Source organism: Amblyomma americanum, chromosome 3 (assembly GCF_052857255.1).
Source record: "Amblyomma americanum isolate KBUSLIRL-KWMA chromosome 3, ASM5285725v1, whole genome shotgun sequence".
Lineage (NCBI taxonomy): Eukaryota > Metazoa > Arthropoda > Arachnida > Ixodida > Ixodidae > Amblyomma > Amblyomma americanum.
Genome location: NC_135499.1, coordinates 72,499,332 through 72,523,507, shown reverse-complemented (window position 1 = coordinate 72,523,507; position 24,176 = coordinate 72,499,332). Strand labels below are relative to the sequence as shown.

The 24,176-nt window shown below is 48.9% G+C and overlaps 1 protein-coding gene across 3 annotated transcripts; it reads left to right on the top strand.

Annotated features, from left to right (window-relative positions):
• The first annotated feature begins 68 nt into the window (after positions 1-68).
• Positions 69-21,800, top strand: LOC144124664 (mite allergen Lep d 7-like). 3 transcript variants are annotated; one of them, XM_077657481.1, is made up of 5 exons: positions 69-911; positions 14,542-14,608; positions 15,374-15,608; positions 18,186-18,359; positions 21,197-21,800. In XM_077657481.1, exons 2-5 carry the CDS (start codon positions 14,551-14,553, stop codon positions 21,435-21,437), a joined length of 708 nt encoding a protein of 235 aa, XP_077513607.1. In that variant the 5' UTR covers positions 69-911; positions 14,542-14,550; the 3' UTR covers positions 21,438-21,800. The 3 variants fall into 3 exon arrangements, with proteins under 3 accessions (XP_077513607.1, XP_077513608.1, XP_077513606.1); XM_077657482.1 differs by lacking the exon at positions 69-911 and adding an exon at positions 8,122-8,203; XM_077657480.1 differs by lacking the exon at positions 69-911 and adding an exon at positions 11,712-11,861.
• Positions 21,801-24,176: the final 2,376 nt, after the last annotated feature.

Genomic DNA, 24,176 nt, shown 5'->3' with positions numbered 1-24,176 from the left:
TCGGGTTGCAGCGGCGGGCTATGCTCAGCGACGTATCTCCTCGGGAGAGACCAATCGCTGGAGACGAAGACGGCCGCCGCACTTAGCGCCGGAAAAGTTGCGTGCACGGCTGTAAGCCCCACATACATGGCCGCTGCACTTCCGAGAGACTCCGAAAGCAGACAGATCTAAATGAACGGTCCGCCTGCGCTCTTCTTCTTTGGTGAAGGGACGCTTTTACTTATTCTTCGGCCCCTGACTAATCGGGACCAGTTCGCAATCAAGCGGCAGATGTCGTTCGGAGCCATCTGTGACGCTGCGGCCAGTGGCTGCTCCACGTGCTATCTCTTCTCGTGCCGATCAAGCTATTCCTCGCTTGAAATAATTGCATGCGCTCTCTCTTTTCCACCGGGTAGTCTTCCGGTTCATGTGCTCCCGTCGACGTCGATGCTTTGCTTTCTTTACTTTTTTCTTTCTGTCTCTAGCTTGACATTCTGGCGTAAGATACGTTGTGATGCAGCTGTGTGGCAGCCAAATTAAATAAAAAAATATATCTAACCGTATACGTGTCTATTTTTTAATTTCGTGTGCGAAAATCTCGAAACCGTGGCTTTTTTTTCCCCTGTTGTTCGATGCCGACATTACACGTATGCGGAAAGAGTGCTCTCCGAAAAAGGTTTCTCGATGCAGGGCTACTTCAGCGAGCGCACCAGCGAAACGGACTTTCTTGTAGCGTTTCATTCGCAGCGTTGCACACAACTCGCGGGACAGCGTCACAGTCCCCCAACTAGAGTCGCACATGCTCCCGACGCCGCCGTGATCCCCGGGCGCATCGACGGTGAAGGACGTCGGAGAAGAGCCTGCGGAAGACGCGGGACGGTCGCCTGCACAAGCAGCCTTTGGGAGCCACGGTGCCGGAGCGTGACGAGAACGTGAGTTCGGGCCGAGTGTTCGCCTCCTCGGGCATGCCTACACCACGGTGACTGCATGTTGAGACGGGAAACAAAATAGCACGCAATATCTATTCAAGAACGAGCATGTGTGCTCATTTCGAGGCGTGGTTATAGGTGCGCATTGTGTCTCGCGTCGCCGATGCCTTCGCTAACTGCTGTGTAGAGAATGGCACACGCAGTAATTGGATTTTTTTTTCGCTAGAAAGCGCTAACACATTTGCAGAGAGCTTTTCACCCTGCCTATACCCCATTTCACAAGTCGTTTGCAACGCCGTTGAAGCTGCGGCGAATCTGAGCCTCTCCAGACTGCGCACGCTGCGTGAATGTGTCTCTTCGCTGCCGTCATCCGGCGCAGGTGGCTCCATCACTGGGAAGGAAAGACCGCTAGTGTCCAACTACAGCGCGCCGGATACTCGGCTGACTATGTGAACGCAATGCATTACAATTCGCGGCGCACCACTTCTCAGCAGGCATCTGCAGTGGTGTTTCTTTTCTGACTTTCTCCGGTAACTTAGCCAGTGAATGAAACGCTCGCTGTATTTCCAAAACACTAGCCTTCCTTAACTGCCTTTTCAATTACTTCAATAATTATCTTTAAAGATGCTTCAACAATGTTCAGATATTTGAGGGACTAATTGTTTTGTTCCTGCAGCCCCTATTGGACGAGGGTGCTGTGAAAGTGCTGCAAACGACTTGTGAGATGGAGTAAGGGGCGAAGAAATGGCAAAGGGGGCACCCGCCTCTCACAACCCCCACATGATCACCCACCAATACGCGCATCTCCCTCACGCGACCGCAGATGTGACATTCTCGAAAGCGTTTTCGCATCCTGCCCGCGCGAGCATTACGGCTCAGACCCAGCTGAATAGCAATATCTTTATCAGGTAGGTGGACACAGGAGTTATTGGTTGCGACTTCGATGATGCTGGTGGTTACTCCGGAACAAGTTAGTTTTTTATACAGCTGCCACTGCAAAAGCAAACCAGTGTGGTTTTGGCGACGATTCAATAGCGAGCGAAAACTTGCTCCAGGAGGTTATCATTGCTCTTTGGTGCAGCACTCTGACCAAAAGAACCTCCATATAAGGTATTATCATGTTGTCTATCTTGGTAACTGTAACCTACAGCGCATGTTGACACCTGCATCGCCGCGGCGGGCTAGTACTCTGAGCATCTACACAGGATGCAGGAGGTCCCCAGCGCCGCCGGTTTTCCAATGGGCATAAGCTTACCGCTGGCCTGGGGCTCGGCGTCTCTGGAGTGAAATGCTCATTGAATCGGCCCAGTGGGAATAGGTATCGACGAGTCGAATGACTGAACGGGTTAAAGGGGACACAGGAGAACTCCATCCAATTTTCATTCCTAGCGAAATTCTGCTGTTCACCTTTTGTAGCTTTGCCGGCGCTCATTCGACAACAAGAACGTCTTCATTGCTAAAAAAATTCGGGACTGAAAATTAAATTATTTTTCCTGCCATTCGATCCCAACTTGTGGCGCTGATGATGATGCTGAGGCAATTATGTAATTCGTGGTCACTGCATGGAAGTGGATGGCGGTGAGATCTAGCCTCAGAGATCCACATTAAATGTGAAATCAGCCTTTGACAGCTACATCTGCATGCTGCATGCTGACTGCTGATTTGAAAAAAAAAAAGTTTTGTTGATTCAAGATGTGTATATATCGCCTTCGAAACTATGTGCTCCAGAAGATTGTAACAAACGCGTTTAAAGAGATTGGCCTGCAATTTTCAACTGTCTGGCGGTTTCCAGATTTGTGTACTGGGACCACTTTAGCAATAAGACAGTCATTTGGGACCCGTTTCTGTACAAGTGAAGGTTTAAATATAATGATCAGATAATGGATTACCCATTCCGAATACCCGCGTAAAAATTCCCTTGACATGCTGTCCGATCCGACATACATTTTTTCGTTTATATTTAGCACAAAGATAACGCTCCTTCATACGTTAATTCAATTTCGGAAATTGTTGATTCTTGTATTTGAGACGGCAAATCCGATGACATAGTGTTCATTGCTGGGCCTGTAAACATGACTGAAAAACTTATTATGAGCGGTCGCAATCACCGAAGAATCGGCAGTCACCTGATCGTGGATTATAATGCTGTAAGAATTGTTATCCTTCTGCGACAAGCGACGCCAAAATCGATGGGTAGAGGATTTGATGTAATAAATGAATGTTCCATTATAATTTTTTGTTTTGGTTCTCAGCATCTGTCGTAAAAGGCCTGATAAACGAGAGATTAAACTGTAATTTCTTCTATAATTCTATGTGCTAACACAGTGGAAGACAATGTCCTTGAACCTTAACCACATGACACTGATATCACCATCTTCTTTAAAACTGTCCAAGGAAAAATATAAGTGGCCGATAATACTTGTACGATCCGCTTTGTCAAAATCAGGTACATGAATGACACTCTCTTGTAACTTTTGGAATCCAGGCTGTGTAGTTATCTGTACAAAAACGAGCTTGTGGTCCGACACACCCTCTTCGACATTTACTTCGTAGCTGTCGATCCGCCCGAATAGGAGCACCAAGTCCAACCTTGATTTAACAGTGCCTGCTACGCGTGTATTCTCATTGTATTCTCAACACATCAGTCTTAAGTTTTACTCAAAAGAATGGTTGAAGCAGTGACATCCTCGAAATATTTTTAACAGCGATATTTTTCTACAAAAAGGGTTATATGTCATGTACCCTCTCAAAGAAACGGGACAGGAATAATTGACTACACAAGCGCTTGTGTCGTTCGTTCTTTCGTCTGCCTCTCAGTTCTAAGGCAGCGTAAAAATCCTTTCATTGACGAACTTCTCCTAACTTGCCACATTTACCGTTCTAAATCAGGGATTATCATTTACAAGAAAGGTGAAGGAAGACTACTAATTGCGAAGTCTTCGTAAGAGCACTGATAATGAGCGAAGCCTAATATCCCTAAGCGAAGCTTAATATCTTCCAGTACACGGGTTAAGAGTGCCGTACATGGGAGGAGTGGTGGCTGTGAATGAACTCAACGTGACTGCTATCCGAACCACGTGATAGATGTCGGCACTTAAGATTTTAGCGCGGAGACTGCTTAGAGCGATTACCAAATGACAGTCTTCTCGCCCATGAATGCAAGGAGACAGGAGCGCTTCAAGGAGATATGAATGCTCGCTGATCAATCGACTCAATTCGTGTATTTTCTCGAAGCTGTCAGGCTCTTGAGGTATTGGTTTTCTCTTAGGGAAATGCTTGATTAGCTGAAAATTAGGTGTTTTCCGCGGCGCTTGGACTGCATCGCATACACGAGAGTCCTCGGGCTTTGAGAGAGATGCTGGCCATGGCAGCTGTAATTGCCCTTGGCAGAGACACGTAGCAGAGAGCTCGTGTTTATGGCTTCGCTCGGAGCCTCTCGAGCTTCGCGTTATCGAGGCTTGACAAACTGGAAGCCGTATGCCAGAGCAGAAAAGTTAGAGTTGCTATGGGGCTTCTTGGGAAGTGATTTATGTCTGTAGTGCTCCCAGACGTCGGGGTGCAGCGCTCGTATCACATTCAGATATTGCACTCCGGAAACCCAGCTAGCTTCACCGAGTTACCGCGAGAGTGTAGATGTGAGCACAAACCTCGGCTCCTTGCGTGATGCGTGATAAATGGACGCAGGTTCAGACCACGGCATGCGTCATCGTAGCAGAGTGGAACGGCAACTTAGGCATGCTCTCTTTGGCATCAGTCATAGAGAGATAACGTGCTTGAGTAAGAGCTCATGTCGGATTCAGGATGCCCCCAAAAGAGCGGGTTCACGTCGCACGACGACGCTGTGCTACAGCACTTATCGAAGTAAAATAAAAAATTGTAGGTTTGACACTTGGAAAATCAGCATACCGTCACCGCGATATCACAGACAGCTAGCTGTGCACGTTCGCCGCGCTCGTGCATAGTTAATTCCTTCATGGCGCGATAACGGTAAGCTAAAGCTTTACACTGGCAGTGAGACACTGTGACTCCTTTCATCTGAAGCATACTCATAATTACTCATGTACGAAGACACTTGACTAAGTGAAAGAGAATGCCGCCGTGGTGGCTCAGTGGTTATGGCGCTCGGCTGCTGACTCGAATGACGCGGGTTCGATATCGACTGCGGGGGTCGAATTTCCATGGAGGCGAAATTCTTGAGGCCAGTGTACTGTACGATGTCAGTGCACGTTAAAGAACACCAGGTGGTCGAAATTTCCAGAGCCCTTCACTACGGTGTCCCCATAGCCTGAGTAGCTTTGGGACGTAAAACACCCAAAAACCATAAACCAACCAAACTAAGGGAACAAACACATCGCATTCACTACGTCCTACTTTTTTTTCAGCTTGAACCACCGAGCCTTCGTGGTCTATAGGTAGCGTGTTCGTCTCGCAATCCGAAGGTCCTGGGCTCGATTTCCGCCAAAACTCAAATTAAGCCGAATTTCTATGATGATGATGAATTATTATGGCGCAAGGGCACCTGTGGCCAAAAAACTCCACGGCAGAAGGTTTTATAGCGCGAGCTACACTGGCCGAGGTTGAGCAGTTTCGCGTGGCTCCTGGAGAGCCTGGCTGCGCATGCGCGAGGAGCAGTGACGTCACACGGCGCACAGCTGGCGCGCCGGAGCCGCTAAAGCCCCTTGATATCAAGGGGCTTAAGGAGCCACAGCCGCCGCACGCGCCTCGCCGGTCTGCGCATTTTAGAGGATTGAAGTCAGCCGGGCAGATGCACTGGCGCCGGCGCGTGCCCCTAGCTGTGCGCCTCCGTTGCGCAGTAGCCAAGTCTGACGCTGCGCCGGAGCCGCTTGATAGCGCCTCTCACTTTGTGCGCATGCGCAGAGGTATCAGGGGGGGTATACATATAGCGGGGCGTTTGCCAGTGTGGTATAGCGATGGGGAAAGCGAAATTGCTGCTCAGCGGCATTTGATGCTCAGCGGCTCAGCGTGGCTCACGCTATGTATATCCTGAGATAGCCGAGCTAAGCACTGCTAATTTTTTTTTCTACTGAAGGTGAGGTCGAAGACCCATTTCCCAAGCATTTTGCCCTAAAGAAGCCGAACACCAGGCAGGGGAAAGCTTGTACCTATTGTATCACCGGTGGGTACCTGGCGGCACTGGGGTTCGAATCCCGCACCTCCAGCATGCGAGGCGGATGCTCAAACGACTAGGCCACCGCTGCGGTATTAACCCGATTTTCTCTTCGTCTTCATTGTTTCCCCTTTCTTTCTGGAACCTCTCTGAGAAATTTCGCGTCAATCTGAACATTCTTTCACCTCTTTCTGAATTTTATTTATTCTTTGGTTTTCTCGGGATTTTTCGCTGAAGCCAACGACGCCGACAATGACGGCGTCGATTTTCTGTGACACGGAGCCCTTAACGCTATCGCGTTAAAAAAAATTAAAAGTGCCAAGCTAGCTTTGTCACGCACGCGGTTGTAACCTCGAACTTTTCGGAGGCGATACGCGTTCTCGCCAATGCATATAAACTCTGAGCCCTTCTGTTTGCAGTGGTTCCCGGCACCCGATGGGGCAATAAGTAAAAGGCTGGGGAATACAGCACAAACATGCACCTCCGACGGTGTGTTCTCCACCCATCTGAAGATCTTGTACAGGCTGCCAATACTCACATCTGTCAGAATATGTCACAGCAGAAGAATCACACATGCACAGTGCGTGTTGTTGGGATAGGTGCGTCGGTTGAAGGTAATTAAATTCGATAGTTTCGATATGCAGCACAGGTGGAGCACACCGGCCGCAGGACAACGACTGGCCGATTAATTAAAAGCATACATGAACAGAACAGCAAGACAAAAAGCTTCGAGTCTTTTCACTTCTCAGAAATAACAGCGCTAGTTAAACATCAGTGACTGATGACGTCAGGACCCGCATAAGAATTGCCGGACTAGAATGTCGGGGGCATCATTTAGGAACGATGGTAATTATGGAATACGGCTTTCAGGAGTCAGCAACAGGATGGAAGAGCATAACCGGCCACTGCGGAGAATATTTCCACTGAAGGGTCTGCAGAGCTTGCGGGAAACGTCCCGATCACTTCCAAAGCTGAGTTTGAAAATTTGCGAGTTGCATTGTGCTGACCATGTGCACTGATTTTGGCGGTTGACCAGCACTGCGGCGAGAGATTCAGCACCGTACAAAAGTTTAAGTATGGGAGCAAGCGATTGCATCAGAGCAAGGTACATCTAGTAACAAACAGAGCACGCGTCGCATGCACTTTCCGACACATTGAAGAGAAGCGCATATTCCGCAAGTATCGCGAATGCTGGCTGTGCGAAGCGTGCATTGAGTTAGTGCTGTTGCCAAAAGGACCCGCACGGCTACTCGTGCATCGACGCTTTGTTGGTGCGATATATACATTACTGTTTGCTGTGTTCCTCCCCTTGCGCAGTGTTGCAGTGTTTCTGAATAGCTTTGAGATGTACTAAATGTGCGCGATGACATTCTTCTCTTGCTAGCCTTTTACGTCGCCACATAAAAATGAAAATAAAAGCAGCGCGCACAAGCTATGTTTTCATAAAGGAAACCGCAACCAGGGAGCAGAATTTCCTTGTGCGGAGCCCATGAAGCACGAGTACTGAAATTTGGAGACGAACAAACACTAGCGCAGGAAAGGGAAACGCAGTAATAGGTTGGCAACAGGATCTCAGACTGGCAAAGAGCAGCGAGGAGGAGAAAACGTGATACCCCAAGAAAACCGAGGCTATAGGCCGGCAAAAAAAAAAAAGACAACTACATTCGGTTGTGCATGCAACGTCGCTGCCCGCACTGAATGCGAACAAAGCACTTCGCATAGGCGTAGTTCTGCAACAATAAAAAAAGTTAAATGAAAAGAACCCAAAATAAATGACTCGGCTGGCCAATTAGTCCCCGCTCGCGCGGCAGGAAGGTATGCGTGTGGGATGGACGGTACGCGCGTAGATTAAAAAGCGCCATCTTCGCGCTTCACCGGTTGCGTATGGTAGTCGCGCTTTTGTCTCACGCTAAGACAACTTCACTTAGGGATGTGTTGCGACACACCTTTTGTTGGCGCGTGGCACGCGGTATGCGGCCGACATCGAGCCCAGCCCCAGCGTGCGTCATTTGCCCCGAACCGAGCGCGTGTATACGTTCCGAAGAGCCCACACGCGGTGTACACGTCTCGTGCGCCGAGAACCAGTCTGGGACACGTAAGGGTGCTACACGCGAGTGGAGTCTCTATTCTTCTGCAGCGACTCCCGTAGACGAGACTTGGCGCAGAGGTAAGTTTCCTGCCAGCGAATGAATGGGTGCACGGATCGGTGCTTCGCGTCTATCGAGGATGCCCTGCTAGAAGCTGCGATGGCCTCGAAGGTCACCGTCGGTTCCTGATGGGTGACACGAGCGACGGCCTTCGCTTGAGGCGGCGCAACACTGCTTGAGCTATGACGTGACGTAGGGGGCGATCAGCATATACTGCATCAACGGTGCGTGTGAACTTTGTGTACGTATACATACATGTCCTAGAGAAAGGCTCTCAGCTCATAAGGCAAAGCATCGGCGCTACATTTCAGGCTGACTTTTATTGTGGCGCTGCTGCTTGGTGCACTTAAACACTGTGTCGCTTTCACTGAATTTTCCTCTAAGTCGGGGCTTCACGGCCACATGAGGTCGGCTCCAGTATCGCAAAAAGGCTCATTCTTTCACTTCGAAGATTCCAAGCAAAAGTCCCTGCCCTGTCAGTCTTTTCTAGCTTTTTAAAGCCGCCGCGGTGACTCAGTGGTTATAGTGCTCGGATCCTGACCCGAAAGAGGCGGGTTCGATCCCGGCCTCGGCGGTCGCATTTAGATGGAGGCGAAATGCTTGAGGCCCGTGTTCTGTGCAATGTCAGTGCACGTTAAAGAACCCGGGTGGTCGAAATTATTCACAGCCTCCCACTGCGGCACCCTCATAGCCTGGGTAACTTCGGGACCTTGAACCCTATAAACCAAACCACCTTAGCTTTTTTAGCACGAACATGAATGACATCCATAAAGGGGGGCACAAAGTCTTAGGTATGGTTGCGATGCTCGCCTTCACGGACTGAAAGGTAATTCAAACTCGCACCGTAAATTTTTACGTTCTGGTAGCTACCAGCGGCAACAACGGCTCTTGGCACTACCACATTTTGGGTCGCGCTTCATTAGACAAATTGCCGCGCCCTGAAAAATTCTTAGAGCTAAATGCTGAACTCAGTGAATAGCATCACTGCACACCACAGTGTACTGTAGTCCTTGCAAAGAGAGTCCGCCTAGCCATTTCGCAGTCTAACATAGAGGACACAAATGGATTAACAGTGATTACACAGGGAATCGTAAAGCATGTATAAAGCGGCACGCATAACCCTAGCATTCTCTATATAGTTAGCCTCCGAATTTGCATGCGCTGCCAATACCGTCTTTGGCTATGAGGTATGTTCTCTCTTTTGAAGTACAGAAAATTGCATACGCCGTCTTCAATTTGTTTTTCTTTTTCATTCTGCATCAAGTCGAACAATGAGGGAAGTCAGTGTATTCATTGTTTTCATTGTCATATAGCGCATTCACCTATTTCTCTCGTGCTCTCATAGAAACAGCGCCGTCCTTGTGTCCGATTTATTCAGTTGCAGAAGGGCAGCAGCCCATATCTGCGTTTCTTTAGAGGAAACTATACCCCGGTCAGCGCAGCGCCCGAGCTGCGGTGGTCGAATACCCTCCAAACCAAGGAAGACTTCCTCGTCAGGAGAGCAAGCTGCCGGGCTAGTTGGTGATGCATGTTGTGAAGAAGGAAGCGCAAAAAAATGGACGAGGGACAGAAGACAGGACACATAAGACGTTCACAAGCGCTAACTACACTCTTAACACAAAGGAGTAAAAACGGAGTAAACTGTCGTTTAGTGCACTCCCTTTTACAGCAGGAAATGCGCTGGAGGACATTTTACTCCCTTTTTACTCCCACATAGGTGTGTTCGTGTTTCCTGTGTGCCACCTGTTTATTCATGCTGTCGTACAAGGCATATAAGAAGAGAACGGCAAGCATGAGCGTAGAGCAGGCAGAAAAGCACATCAGTCAATCAACATCCCCCTCTGGATAGCTGCATCCCCCTCTCATGTGGGACTTCATGCGTTGGCCAAACTAGCCGCTGTATTAATGACCGGCTACGGGAGCATGCAAGAACTTGCAAGGATTGCACATCGATGTTTCCGGGAGTGAGGACTCTGAGTAGAAGGAAATTAAAAACAACCCGTGAAATGTTAGAGGCATTCTATATTCAAAGAGCTGGGTCAGAATGTGTCAGCGATACTTTAGTCGTTTTGTAAAATGCATAAAAGTCGTTCCTTGCAAAGTTTTTGCGATAAAGATGTGATGCGATTCTTTTTTCCTTTTATTTCTTTTTTCCTTTCACGGTGTGCGACTGCGCTGGTTTGAGTGTATTTAAAGGCACTATGCAATAAATTAATTGAGATTACGTACAGCAGACGAGAGATAGGCATCTCATCACTCGTCACCCCAACGCAAAAATCTTTAAGCTAGCATCAATAACAATGAAGATATAAACGATTAAAAACTACGCCCCTCTCCCCCCTCAACTCGTACACGCGGGGCACCAGACAGAAATAAAGAAAACAGCTCTGGGAGTGGGCCCCGCCCATGAATACGTCCTCCGCTGACGTTCCTTTTACAACTTCCGGTTGTCGCTCCTAGCACCCCAGCAGCAGCGTCGGCGGCGTGATTGCGGCGCGCGTCGGGTTTCTTGCGTGTCGTCTGTTGTAGTTAGCAGTAATGAACCCGGACCTCTAGATGCGACTGCTCGCTCTTACGGCCGCGATGGGCATCGAGCCCTATGCGTGCGCACGAAGAGCCGTGCGAGTGGCTCCGGAACTCCCGACAGAAGGAGGCGGCAGGGGAAAGTTAAAACCATATGCGCGAAGGCAGTGACCTGGCTCGCGCTTGCCCGAGAGGGTCGCGCGGCGGCACGAGCAGACGATTTGCAAGGTGTTGGAGATGAGGGGTCCTTGAGTGAGCTGACTCTTTCAGCACCGCAGGTCCCTTCTCCGAATGACGTTGTTGGACTTGGTTATGAAGGAAACTGTACAGGGGGTTTATTTTTACATTATTTACAAAATTTAGGAACCCATCGGAGGGTGATGGGGGAAGGTGGGAGGATCTGAGAAGATATGAGGTTGATCGAGGATTCCTCCTCACGGCACTCGTCGTCCGGTTTAAAAAGGGTCCGGTCCCTAGGATTCCCCAGGTTCGAGGAGGTCTTCGCCAGGTTGGACGTGGCCTAACTTGCGCTGTCGTACACACACACACGCACACACGCGCACGCACATACACACGCACACGCGCACGCACGCACGCACGCGCACACGCACGCACGCACACACGCACACACGCACGCACACACACACCACTTCACATAGGGACACGCCCCCGTCACATGCCTCGTCGCAGAGAGAGGGTGCCTCTGGACCATCGCCCCCACCAGAGAGAGCCTTGTCTTCGCGTCCGAACGACAGTTCTCACGCTGTCAAGCCGGACACGACTTCCGGGAAGTCCGAATGGGCGAGGCGCCGGCGAGCAGGCACAGTTGTAGGGGTGAGCCGCCCCTGCTGGGTTTTGGCGGTCGCTACCTGCCTCCGTACTGCACGGTCGATCTTCCGGGAACAATGTTGTTTACAAACGGCAGCAGAATCCTCCGTCTCGAATCTAATAAACCAAGCGGGGACCGGCCGTGAGAACCAAGATGCCTATCGCCGTGCAGTGACCCCGGCTGCAGGCGTTCCGGGCCGACTACGCAGCTGAACCAGACGGGCTGTCGCCAGAATCCTTACAACGGCTACCGGAAGTGTGCCCGTGACGTTGTGGCTGCCGTGGCTCCAAGTTATGACCGCGTGTGGTGGCCTGGGGACGTCATGGGTATCGTGACATCTTTTTTCACGATTTTAGTTTCAAAATCGGTCACTACAAGCACATCAATCGGCCCGCGAATTTAAAAAAAAAACACGCTTTTTAAAAATTCATAGTAAATTGCTGGCTCAATTTCGAAGACTCATACTTGGTGTGAATGCTTCTTAGCATCATTTCTAAGCATTGAAAACATCGACAAGTGACTTTTTATTCATTGCATAGTCCCTTCAAGTTGTGTGTGCGTCTCTGAATAAACAGTTGTCAGTCAGCGCAGTGTTCCGTCCTTCTTCTCTTCCTTCTTTTCTTTGGCTGTGTGCCGTTGCGCTGAAAAACTATGAGCTTGAATCAAGAATACCAACTAGCCCAAGAACTTGCTCTACTGAATTAGAAAATAAAGATACTAATGTGAATCTCGTGCGGAATCTTGCTTCGTGTGATAGCAGGTGCAGGGCAAGATTTGAGAAGACCATGATTCTTGCAACAGCGGTAATGATAAGGCTATAGGCTCCTTCTAGAGTCTTATTATATCAGAAAGTTGTCCGAGCGCTGTGTTAGTGACACGTCTGTAGACGTATATTCTGCTGACTGTGCTTTTTTAGATACATTTTTTTATTAGCTTGTTGCTTGACTGATGTGGCCCTTAAGGACCAGATGTTACCTTGCCTTCCCATTACACGCCCTGCCCAAGCCCATTTCTTCATCGTGATTCCGACTAGGATGTCATTAGCTCGCATTTGTTCCCTCACACGTTTCCGGTCTCTTAACGTTACACCTCTCATTCGTCTTTTCATAGCTCGCTGCGTTGTCCGTAACTTAATCTGAACACTTTTCGTTAGCTTCAACGTTTCTGCCCTGTAGGTGAGCATCAGAAAGAGCTGTTGTACACTTTCCTCTTGGGGGATATTGATAAACTGCCAATGTTAATGATATGAGAGAACCTGCCATATGCATTCCACCCCATTCTCCTAGTCATTTACCTCTCATGATCCGGATCAGCTGTCACTACCTGCCCCAAGTAGACGCATTCCCTTATCACTTCCAGCATCTCGCTACCAACTGTGAACTGCTATTACCTTGCCAGACTGTTGAACATTACTTTATTTTTCTGCATGGTAATTTTTAGGCGCCCCGTTCTGCTCTGCCTATCATTGATAATACTGGAGTTCATCTTCTGAGTGACTTAGCAAGGCAATGGCATCATAGAATCGCAGATTACTTTCTCTATTAAGTCTTATCCTCAACCGTTCTGAGCCCACTCCTCGAAATACCTCCTGTAAACATGCGGCGAGATTGGCGAGATCGTGTCTTCCTGCCTGACACTCTTCCTTATTGGAATTTTATTGTTGTCTTTATAAATTACTATGGCACCTGTGCAGTTGCTATATATATATATATATATATATATATATATATATATATATATATATATATATATATATATATATATATATATATATATATATATATATCTTCCAGTATATTCACAAAAGACTCTACACCCTGATTCCGCAATGCCTGCACGACTGCTAGGGTTTCCACTGAGTCAAATGCATCCTCGTAATCAGTGAAGGCTATATATAGGGGTCGGTTATATTCTGAGATGAGCGTTGCCATGCACTCGAGGTCGACATAAAGGCTGTGGGCGCACTCGCACCTTATAAGGGTGTTGGAACAATTAATGTTCTGAGTGGAGCCAGTAGCCCACACAATGGCGCAAGTGGCCTCTGAGTGGGCTGCATGGAGTACGACAATACCATTTGTTGGGCGAGTTGGTGCGCACGATGATCCATAACAGCGCGACAGACGGGACAGAGAAGAGAGGACACAACACAGAGCGCTGTGTGTTGTGTCCTCTCTTCTCTGTCCCGTCTGTCGCGCTGTTATGGATTATCTGCATGGAGTAGTGGCCTGTGGGCAGTGCAGCGGCTGGTCAGAAACAGAGAGAGAAAAGCTTCTACATGTGGATGGATGCAGAGGTCAGTTGGAGTAACAATCTCTGGCCGTAAGTTCTCACTACGCGAGATGGGAAAAGTAATATACAGAAAGGAAGAGTGTGCATATGACAGGTGATGGCAAAATACAGTGAGCTAAGCTCACAGTGCCAATCGCTTGTAGTCAGCGTGTCAGTCACGAGAGAACCATGACCACACTTTAAACACGAATACGCCAATATGAGAGTATAAAAGGAGTAAGCTGTCGTCTATCGGCACTCCCTTTTACGAAAAGGACGCGTGGAAAGTAGTGGCGAGCACGGTTTTCAAAGGCATCTAAAACTATAGTACATCAGCCTGGGCAACGGCCTGTGCACACAAGCAACAGCGCATTGCTCAGGATAATGTGCCAAATATGTGATCATGTCATCCACGATGTGCCTCTGTATTTACCGCTGCTGTGGAAGTCCGGGATGCGATACAGTTGTCGTTTTCTCTTGTTTGCCCTTGTCAGTTTTTTGGAGAAAGCCCAAAGTGACATATTATAACAGCGTGGAAAACGAGGGCAAACGAGGTGGTCTGGTTTTTCGTTTGTCCCCGTTTTCCGCGTTGTTATACTAAGGATCACAACCAACTTGTCCAGCTTTCTGCCCAAAGTGATAGCAAGAGAAGTGATATTTTGTGGAATTCCCCGAGGTATCAAGAAATCCCGTGCACCTTGCATGTGCGAAAGTGCGCACCTCACTTCTTGATCGCAGAGAGTCAAGATGAGGAGCCTGTCGGCCGTCGTCCTCTGCTGCGTCTGCGTGGCTGCAACTGCTCAGAGTGAGTCCCTCTGACATTTAAGACGGCTCATTGTCCCATGAAGATAGGGGTACAAATCTGTGTCAACGTATGACATGACGCCACTCACTCGTCCCCTGGCATAAACCTGTGGCGCCACAGATTTGGGGCGGGAGACGAGCTTGTGGCATCATGTGGTTTGCGACTCATGACGACTTTCACCCCAATACCACCACCGCTGACAGTCGTAATTATCTGCGGGCGCTAATCGGCAACAATGAAACTGCGCGAATAAGAAGGCTGTGATGAGTTGTTTGAGCGATAGTTTTTTTTATTTGCAATGGCGAATCGGCTGCTAATGAAACGAAAATTTGTGGTAAAGAAAATACGGGCAGCATCTGTCTTGCCATCTTCCGTCGAGCGATTTAAATGGTGCGAACGTTATAATTCAGGTATATTCTTCAACCTTAAATCACTGAGCACATCTCATGCTGTGTGTGTTGTGTGTGCCTTGATGAACGCTGATCAGGTAGAATGAAATGCGCACAGACGTGTTACTGCTCTCCAGATTCTCACGAACCTGAACTTAGCGGGTAGTTACAGAGGACAAGAAGCTCTCCCCCCCCCCCCCCCCCCCCCCCCCCCATAGATTGTACGCATGCGCAATGAGGGGGTTGAGATGATGGAGCTGGCCCGAATAGGCGGACGAAAAGCCAGGGACATGTGCTGAGGGTGGTTGTCAAGTTTTATAAACGCTATAGGGCGCTGTGCACGCGCATGTGTATAAACGACGGCCGGGACTCGCAGGCCTCTACCCGTCGCTGGAGGGCGTGACCGAGGCCACCCCGTCGCCGGGCCTGTACGGCGCCGTGGTCAACTACCTGTTCGACCAGGTGCTCAAGGCCATCACCGCGTCGGGGGCCGTGGACCCGCTCACGGTGCCAAACACGACGCGCCACTTCGAGACCAAGTTCATCGTCAAGGTGGACGCCGAGGCGGGACTCTACAACGGACGCCTCACCGGGCTCTCCACCATGCACAGGTGCGGGACCACCGCTGCTATGTTTGCGCGCACCCATTTGATTAATTGATTCCTAACTAACACAACAGGCAGTCAACGATGACCGCAGTTTATCACAATAGCACGACAATCACTTTTGAGATATCGGTACTGCGCCATTAGCTGAATTTACTTCGGGGGGATGTCTCACGCAATGCTTCTTGTGATGCAAGAACTTCTTCAAGACAGTATTTAGGGCTCAAGAAGCCTTCGGCTTAACCTAACCAATTAGCCCCTGCGGCAGCAAGACGTAAGGGGCCACCAACTAACACACATAACATCGTGAGGTTTCGAGTAGAGACCTCATTACTCGCTACTGGAGCGGTTACTCGTCACTCACGAAACCCACGTTTAATTACGTCCCACGAATATTTCTTGGCGTTGGTATGACAAGCTCACAAGTCCGATTTGTTCTAGAATAGCATTAGGATAACATCAGACGTTTTTCTTTTTCTTGTACGCAGGAATACATGCACTACCGCCATCGACAGTCACGCCAAGCGAAGGGCAAAACGTGCTTGTCTGTATAATCCCTGCAAGCTCTTAGTAGCCGCGCCCCCAGCATTTTTTACGTAATAATTACGTAATCATTACGTTAGCTCTCCTATAAGAAGGTTTCGTAGCAAAATATTTAAGCGGCACACGCAAATAGCAACTCGAGTGATCGGAAACGAACCTACGGTGCTCATCGTCGCCAACGTTCGTCGCCCATGAATTCGGCTTGCGATTTTGCTCACTAAGTACAGTTGTCGACACGCCGGTTTACCTAGCCTCGTGGGAAAGCTGTAAAACTGCGTCAGCGGTCTATAGTGGAGCCCTTCTTCAGCGCTAAAACATGGGGAAGCAGTAACGTCTTTAGAATATGCGGCATACGTGTATTTAGGAATCATTCCTGTTGAGGGCAGTTTACGAAAATGCACAAACACAGCAATACATGCAATGAAAGGCTAAACTAAGTGCTTCGAAATAGAAGAAAATCCGCAGATGAGCACCGGTGCTTTGCCCTTTTGCCCCGGCACTTGAATGAAATACCCTTGCCTGTGCTGCTATTTGCAGCGGTGTAATTGTGTTTTAGATGAATGAATTCGACTGCGTATCTTGTGTGGTCATTACAGCTGCTTAAGTGTCTATATTCACCAGTTCCATGAAATGTTTTCCTGTATTCCACTTTCATGTGTACCGGCGTTGTACCCGCACACTTGTGTGTCGCACTTTTGTTGATTAGCATCTCAGTCGGTCTCGCGCAATTAACCTCTGCTGGGCATTGCTGCTGCAATGGGTATTCGACACACGGACACTATGAGTATCTGCCTTTTTGTACGTTGTAAAAACTACCATTCACCACTACCGGCGCCATTCTGTTAATTATTATTCGCCTTTGTCATTAATCCAGTAAGGTTCTATCGTGCTGGTGCTCATGTGTGGAAGTGCACCACATAGCACCAATAGTTACCTTTGAACAACAGTCAAAATCGAACAGGGACAATTCGAGCTTTCCTGGGTTCATTCTTGTAAAGAACGGAATGGTCATCCCAGACTATAGCATTCGTGCCCAGAATAGAAATTGTCGTCATCGGCTGGCCGTCTAGCAGTCGGCAGCCCGCAAGAGCGGACCAGCCGCTTACTTCACGGGTTTTGTGTTCACATCGCTATGAAAGCGAAGGAACAATTCAGGAAGGAACGCGCCACTCATTCAGCCCATCTTCTTGGTGCATTCGCCTTAGCATGTCCTATAAACACCGCGTTTACATGAACGCTTTGCTCTAACACCATCGTCCCGTTCACCACAAAAACAGTGGGGTCACCTTTAGTTTGGCAAGTTCCATAGACGTAGCAAATAAAATGTGCAGCAGTAAAGGATTGTCGAAACAGGAGACGACCGCCATTGCCACTAACTAAACTGGCTGATCTGAAGTACGCACAGCGTCGAGTGCAGCTTCCGCTTCAAATTACACGCACATAACGTTAAAAATAGATGACAAAAACTTTCCAATATTCTCACTGTGATACCTAATGGGGGAATTCTTGTGTCGTCTCGCAGCGCCTCATCGTCTCCCACCGTGTCTGCCGCTGCGCTGCGCCGCAGCTGCCAGATCTCTCGCTCTCCTCTCGCACTCTCGTCCCTGCGCTGCGGCACTCCACACCCTGTTGTGTCGCCGTGCTTCAAACTCTCCTAGCCCGCTCACCCCTATTACACCCCTCACCCCACAGTGAAATGAGGAGAAAGGGGTGGACACAGCAGCAAACGTTGTCCCGTCTTTCCCTCCTACCCCTTCTACCCTCTTACTCCCCTTGCTCCTTCAACCTTCACCCTACGGTATGCGGACGTCTACGCCGAAGCACCAACGTTTTATGGTCAGCTCTCGCTGCAAAATTACAACCGTTGTCGGAAAGCAGTATTTACGTCGCTGGCCCATAGCATCGCCCAAGAACGCTGAGGGCAGGACTGCAGGAATGCATCTGGAGTTCGTATTATATCTTGAGACGCAGCCCTGACGACTATTCACGCGTGGGGGACTATGAGTGCATGTGGCATGTGCTCCCCCTCTCGTGACGCAGGACTGGTGACTGCCACGTCACCGTTGGCGCCAATGGAGTGGACATGCGCGTGGACCTGGGCGCCGGCCCCGTAAGGGCCACCTACCGGGGTGAGGTGAAGCTCATGGCCTTCAGCCGGGACGTCACCATCGTGTGCGACGTCAACAACATGCAGATCATCGTCGAGGCCGTCCAGTGAGTGCTACTCTCTCTGCGTACACATCTTCATCCAATTCTCACAGGTTGTGCTTTCTGCATGACCACAGTCTGTGTGAGCAGAGCAACTCTCACTTAACCGAAAGATATGTTCAAGTCGCATACAGCATCAGTCCGCTGTGAAGCTCAGCCCACATCCATGACTGCTACCCACTGTTCCTCCGCCATGCGCAACTAGGTGTTAAATCCTTCATCCTTCATCCTTGCGGTGTTAAATCTTTCATTGTTATTTAAACAAAAAGCCAATATCAGGATCAAATTGCAACAGCAAGAATTTTGTTGTCTTATTGACTTGTTGAGTGCAGTGGAACAAATAAATATTAATTTAGTATACTGCTGTGACCGGCTAGCTGAGGGCCAAGGACCTGTCGTCGTCACGAGCAGCTTTATTTTTTTAAACGGGTGTCATCCTAAAATAACCGAGGGGAAATCTTTGTGCATAAGTGCCGGTAAACGCTGCATAAAACGGCACTTCATTAGAGATTATGTTCGAACATTCCGACTGGAAACCAATGCCGTGGCTGGTGAAAACCTAATCGGGAATATTACTTTTGTCCCCTTAAGCAACACCAAAGCGTGGAGAAACCGTGGACGACTGAACAAAGAGGTCCTAATTGAAGCCGGCAAGCGGTTTAACTGAACCTCAATACTGTTGCAAAATCTTACCGCGGAAACATTCAGCTTAGAGAAAAATTACAAGGCCACAGTGACTACGCAGCCGTGAACGTTGTGCTCACGCAATTGAATATGCTATAAGTTTTACGGCGGCACTAGAATAACAGTGTTTAAAGGAAACCCTTCTACTATTCAGCCATATTTTCTGCCTTGAAGTACGCGTCGTCCCTCCCCGCCCCATTTTCTGAGCCCACAGAAAACTTGGCAGAGACGCCAATTTTGACGTGATCCGCTGCAACTAAAGACAAAGTTTGATGGTATACCCTTGCCAAACAGAGCCCCATTGTTACTGTATGCTAATAACTTTCTTTATCACGGTGTTTATGCGTGATTTTCATAAGCGAGGTCGAATAACGTCGTAGCTACGGATGCATGAAGTTAAGTTTGCTGGGCACCATTTTTCTGTCAGCAGACAGTGCCAGAACACATAAAACTAGTAGTCTGCCTTTGTCAGCCTTAGCGCACGTAACCGACTGCATCTTTCCCCATTCCAGCCGAACCGCACGGCCCAAAAGCGGAAAAGGAAAAATAAGCTAGGTTGTTAGGCTGACCAGACCTGCGATGCGCTCGGCACAGGAGAGGCGACTGACTGCTCGCTCGACGGGCAGGCCTTCTGTACCCCCCTGGCGCTCACACGCGACGTTCCAGCTTTGCTCGTAAGCACGCACACGTTAATACTTCACGCCCCCCCCCCCCCCCCCCGTCCTTTACCCCCTTTTCCGGACTTTAAGATATCCCTGGAAACGGCATCACGTGGTTGATCAGCGAAGAGGCCACATAAGCAGGAGCCGCCGATCAACCCGTCTCCCAAGTCCGAGATTCGAGCGACGCCATAAGCTAGGTTCGATGGCAGTAGAACTGTCCCACTTATAAGTTAGTGCTGTTATTTGTTTATTTAAGGTAGCGAGAAAAGCTTCTACAACAGACTATATATTTGCTACATATGCTATATAATGGTGGTTATGGATGTCAACCGATCTTCAGTATGATGGCGTAATCCTGCACTGATTACGTCAGATATTGTTCTACTGGCAGGCATACCACATGTTGCAGGAAGCCCATTTGTAATGTTTCATGATGCTGGGTTTTTTTTTTGCGCAAGGGCTATTAGCAATGTTTAAAAGTATGCTTTTCGCGGTATGAAGGTCATTCTTGCAGCATACTATACCATTGGCGAAGGACGCTAGAAAACATAATTGTGTTACAAGAAATAACTTAATGCTAATAATTAACTTTCTACTATTTCAGTTTGCCGCCTCACTGTAACAATAAATTTATAATTGGGTGTTAGAATAGCCAAATCAGTTTTTGGAATCTCAAAGGCTCTCCTTACCGCCAGAGGTGGACAGGAGCAGTAGCTCGGCTGAGACAGCGGTCGCGTGACACGTTCACAGAAAAGTCACGATTGCTTGAGGATGTGGCTGCATACCTTCTCGGCCATACGGTTTCGGTTTGACACGCCCATATGGCCAGAGTTCTTCGCGCCACAGCGGCGAGCAGAATCACGTTTTCAAAATTATAGAAACCCATATAGCTATTGCTAACTGCGAATCTGTGATTATAACCAGGCGTCTAACTGTAGTAGCTCACGATTACAATTGAGTTAACCAGCTCACCTGATTTAAGATTCAATTGTTTTCTGACGTCGCCACGACTGGTATTACTACGCCTCACACGCCACCTTTATACCTCAGATTTCTAGACATTACTGGCTTCGCCGACGCGCTTTGTATACTACATCGACGCTGGACACTCCGGAAAACCTCCCTGATGCATCGGTCCTTACAAAAGACGCCTGTCTGCGCAGCTGCGTGCGTGCAGTCATCCACGGACCTGTCAAGAGCGCTCGAACTCCGTGCCACCTGCGCTGCGCAGCGCACAGAGCGACGTCTAGTGGCAGCGCCTGATTCGAGATAGTGCATGCCTGATGCTCAGACCATACTCAGAGATGCGCTATCTCGAACGAGGCGCCGGCGCGAGACGTCGCTCTACACGCTGCGCAGCGCAGATGGCACGGAGTTGGAGCGCTCTAGACAGGTCTGCGGACGACTGTACAAGTGCACCCCACACAACGGCCGCGAGTGGTCGTACATACAGCTGTTCCGATGCCGCTCACCCTTATTTCGGGGCCGCGTTTGCAGGAGGCCCGGCGGCAAGCCCGAGCTGCAGAAGTTTTCGGTGCATCGGCTGCAGGGCGTGCGCGTCACGGTGCAGGGGCTGGGCCCGCTGGGCGGCGTGGCCAACACGCTCTCCGTGGTCCTCACCACCGTCTTCGAGGAGGAGATCCGACGCGCCGTCGAGCAGAGCGTGCGGACCCTCTTCGCCGAGAAGCTGGCCGAGCTGGGCGGCACCATTCCGGCCGCACTAGTCGCGCTGGGCTAGCGGCCGGCATCCCGAGGTCTTCGCGACAGCGTTTCGAACAAGTTGGCCGCCTCCCGAACTACTCTCTAAAGAAGTTAATGCAGTGAGGCGTGCCACGTGCGTTGACTTGCCGCCAGCTCTCCTCGTTGTATTCGGCCACAGCAAAATTTAAGTGTCATCGTTGCCAGCCTGGTGCAACGGGAGCGCGTAAATTCGCTACGTATGCCGGACTTATTGCGTGCTTATTCATTTTCGTTTCCTCTTAAAGCTGTGCGACGTTTTATTTTGTTTACTCTGAGTTCGTTCCGTTTGTTTTCGGGCGAATAATTCCAATACGGAATTCTTCACCGCTGCGGTTGTTTGTATAAATCACTTCTGTTTCTACATGGTGAAGTTTATTTTCCGCGGGCGAAGAAGCCCAAGGTTCGTCTGGAAGCGAAGCTTTTACGCTTGATCTATGCATCCAATCGCGGGTGCTCCCAGCTCCGTTGTGAGTATATCCGACTGCGGTTCGCGTGTAACGGTCTTTGCAAACCGCACCGCACGCACTTGTCTGCCGATCAGTGTTTCCCTCCCACGTCTTGACTTAAAGCGCGAACTGAATGACCGGGCTCCCAACCAGATCACGAAAACCGAATTCAAACCGAAGGATACTGACTGATTTCTCACCAACAGCGCCGCGCAGGCGATGTTTCCGAGTCTTGACGGTTACACCACACCAAGAGTGAAGGTGTTGAGAAACTGCGCACTCTCAAATTGCTTCTCTGCTGCTAGCTGATGCTACTCGAGAATTTTAGGCTGTGTGGAGCCCAGGCTGTTGTAAACTCAGGGGATGAATTGCAGTGCATTGTCATTATGCAGGCAGATCGGTGTGGTTGGTTTAAAAAATAATATACAGAAGACTAAAGTCATGTTGAGTAGTCTTGAAGGAAACTGCAGTTTACGATAGGAAGCGAGGCATTGGATGTAGTACAGAAACACGTCCAGTTAGGGCACGTAGAGACCACATATCCGGATCATGAGAGGGAAATAACTAGAAGGATAAGAATGGGGTGGAGCGCATATGGCAGGTTGTTTCAGATCATGAATAGCAGTTAACGAATAACCCTCAAGAGAAGAGTATATAACAGCTGTATCTAACCGGTACTCACCTATGCGGCAGAAACATGGGGGCTAACGAAAAGGGTCCAACTTAAGGACAGCGCAGCGAGCTATGGAATGAAAAATTATGGGTTTAACGTTAAGAAACAGGAAGCGGCCAAAGTGGGTCAGGGAACCAATGCGGGTTAATGACATCCTAGTCGAAATCGAGAGGAAGAAATTGGCATGAACAGGACGCGTATTGCTAGGGCATTCGGTGATCGTTAAAGGGCCGTGAAACATTTTCAGCGCATTGTTTTGCCTGTTCGTTGCATAGAGTGAGTTATAGTGATGCTGTTAGCATTGGCCGTACCATGTATGGTCAGGTTTTTAACATTTTAATTACCTCGCAAAAAAAAAATTCATGACGTTGATGCTGTCACCTCACAGTTTTTAGCAGTGGATCATCATCATCGGGTGGGAGCTTGATGATTTGACAAACAGTAAGTATACTGCAAATTGTGTTAACAAATGAAGATTACGTTTTGTCATGTTCTTCGGTTTTATATTAGATTAACAAAACCAACACGTTTGCCTTACGTAGAAAACACTACAAACAAGCAAAACAAATAAAAACACTACCAGAGGCTCTGGATATTGTTCTGCATCGAAACGCTTTGCACCTCTCTGTCCACGTCTATGACCTAGAAAAGCACTTACGGCTACTCTCTATGTATCTGAGAACTGCTTGGCGGAATCGATTTGATCGAAATATTGCATTTTAAAAGCTTTCGGTTTTGGTCCCAAGAAATGGTACAAAGAAAAAAGCCATTCGTTCCACATTTACCAGTGCACATCGTCAGCTTGTGGAGTCACCGATCTGGCGCCACGTTCCCGTCAACAGCGCGCAGTGAAAGGGCACGGTACCCGGTGGCGGTACGCGCTATGCTAAAAAGTATCTCGCGCAGGTCGTCAGTCCGTCGCAGTGTCTCGCGCTCGAGTTCGGGTAAGTCAGGGAAGACCATTGACCAATGTTCCCTTCTGCGCCGTCGACGTGACGATGAAGCATCGCTGGGCCAGCTGGGCGTCCACATGGTTGTTGTAACCATGGGAACGACCCTCTTAGTAGCCTTGTATGAGTTACTATGGTGTGCAAACTTCCCCAACGTGTTCAGCTGGGCTGGTTTGATTGGTCCCACTCAATGCCGTCATTGGGAACGTGAAATGGGAATGAGAAGCACCACGAAAGTTGAGTTGAGGGTAGCATATTTTTGTTTGCTTGTATGTTGAAATTTTTTCATTGAATAACTCCCGTTCCTATGAGCCGATTCTTGTAATTATTTTTGAGTTAGCGTCTGAGTGACACAAAAAATTCACCTTAAGTATAGCCGGAATCTTTTCTAGCAGTGTTTCACAGCCCTTTTAAGGGTAACCGATGGTCGTTAAGGGTAACGGACTGGATTCCAAGACAAGGCAAGCATAGAACTAGGTGGCAGAAAATTATGCTAGGTGGGCGGATGAGATTAGTAAGTTTGCGGGGGTAAGGTGGCCGCGTCTGGCACAAGACAGAGTTAATAGGAAAGACACGAGCGTTGCATATGTCCTTGAATGGGAGTAGTGATGCTGCTGATGATGATGATGCACATATAAAAGCTTGCCCTCTGTCCTTTTATCGTCAGG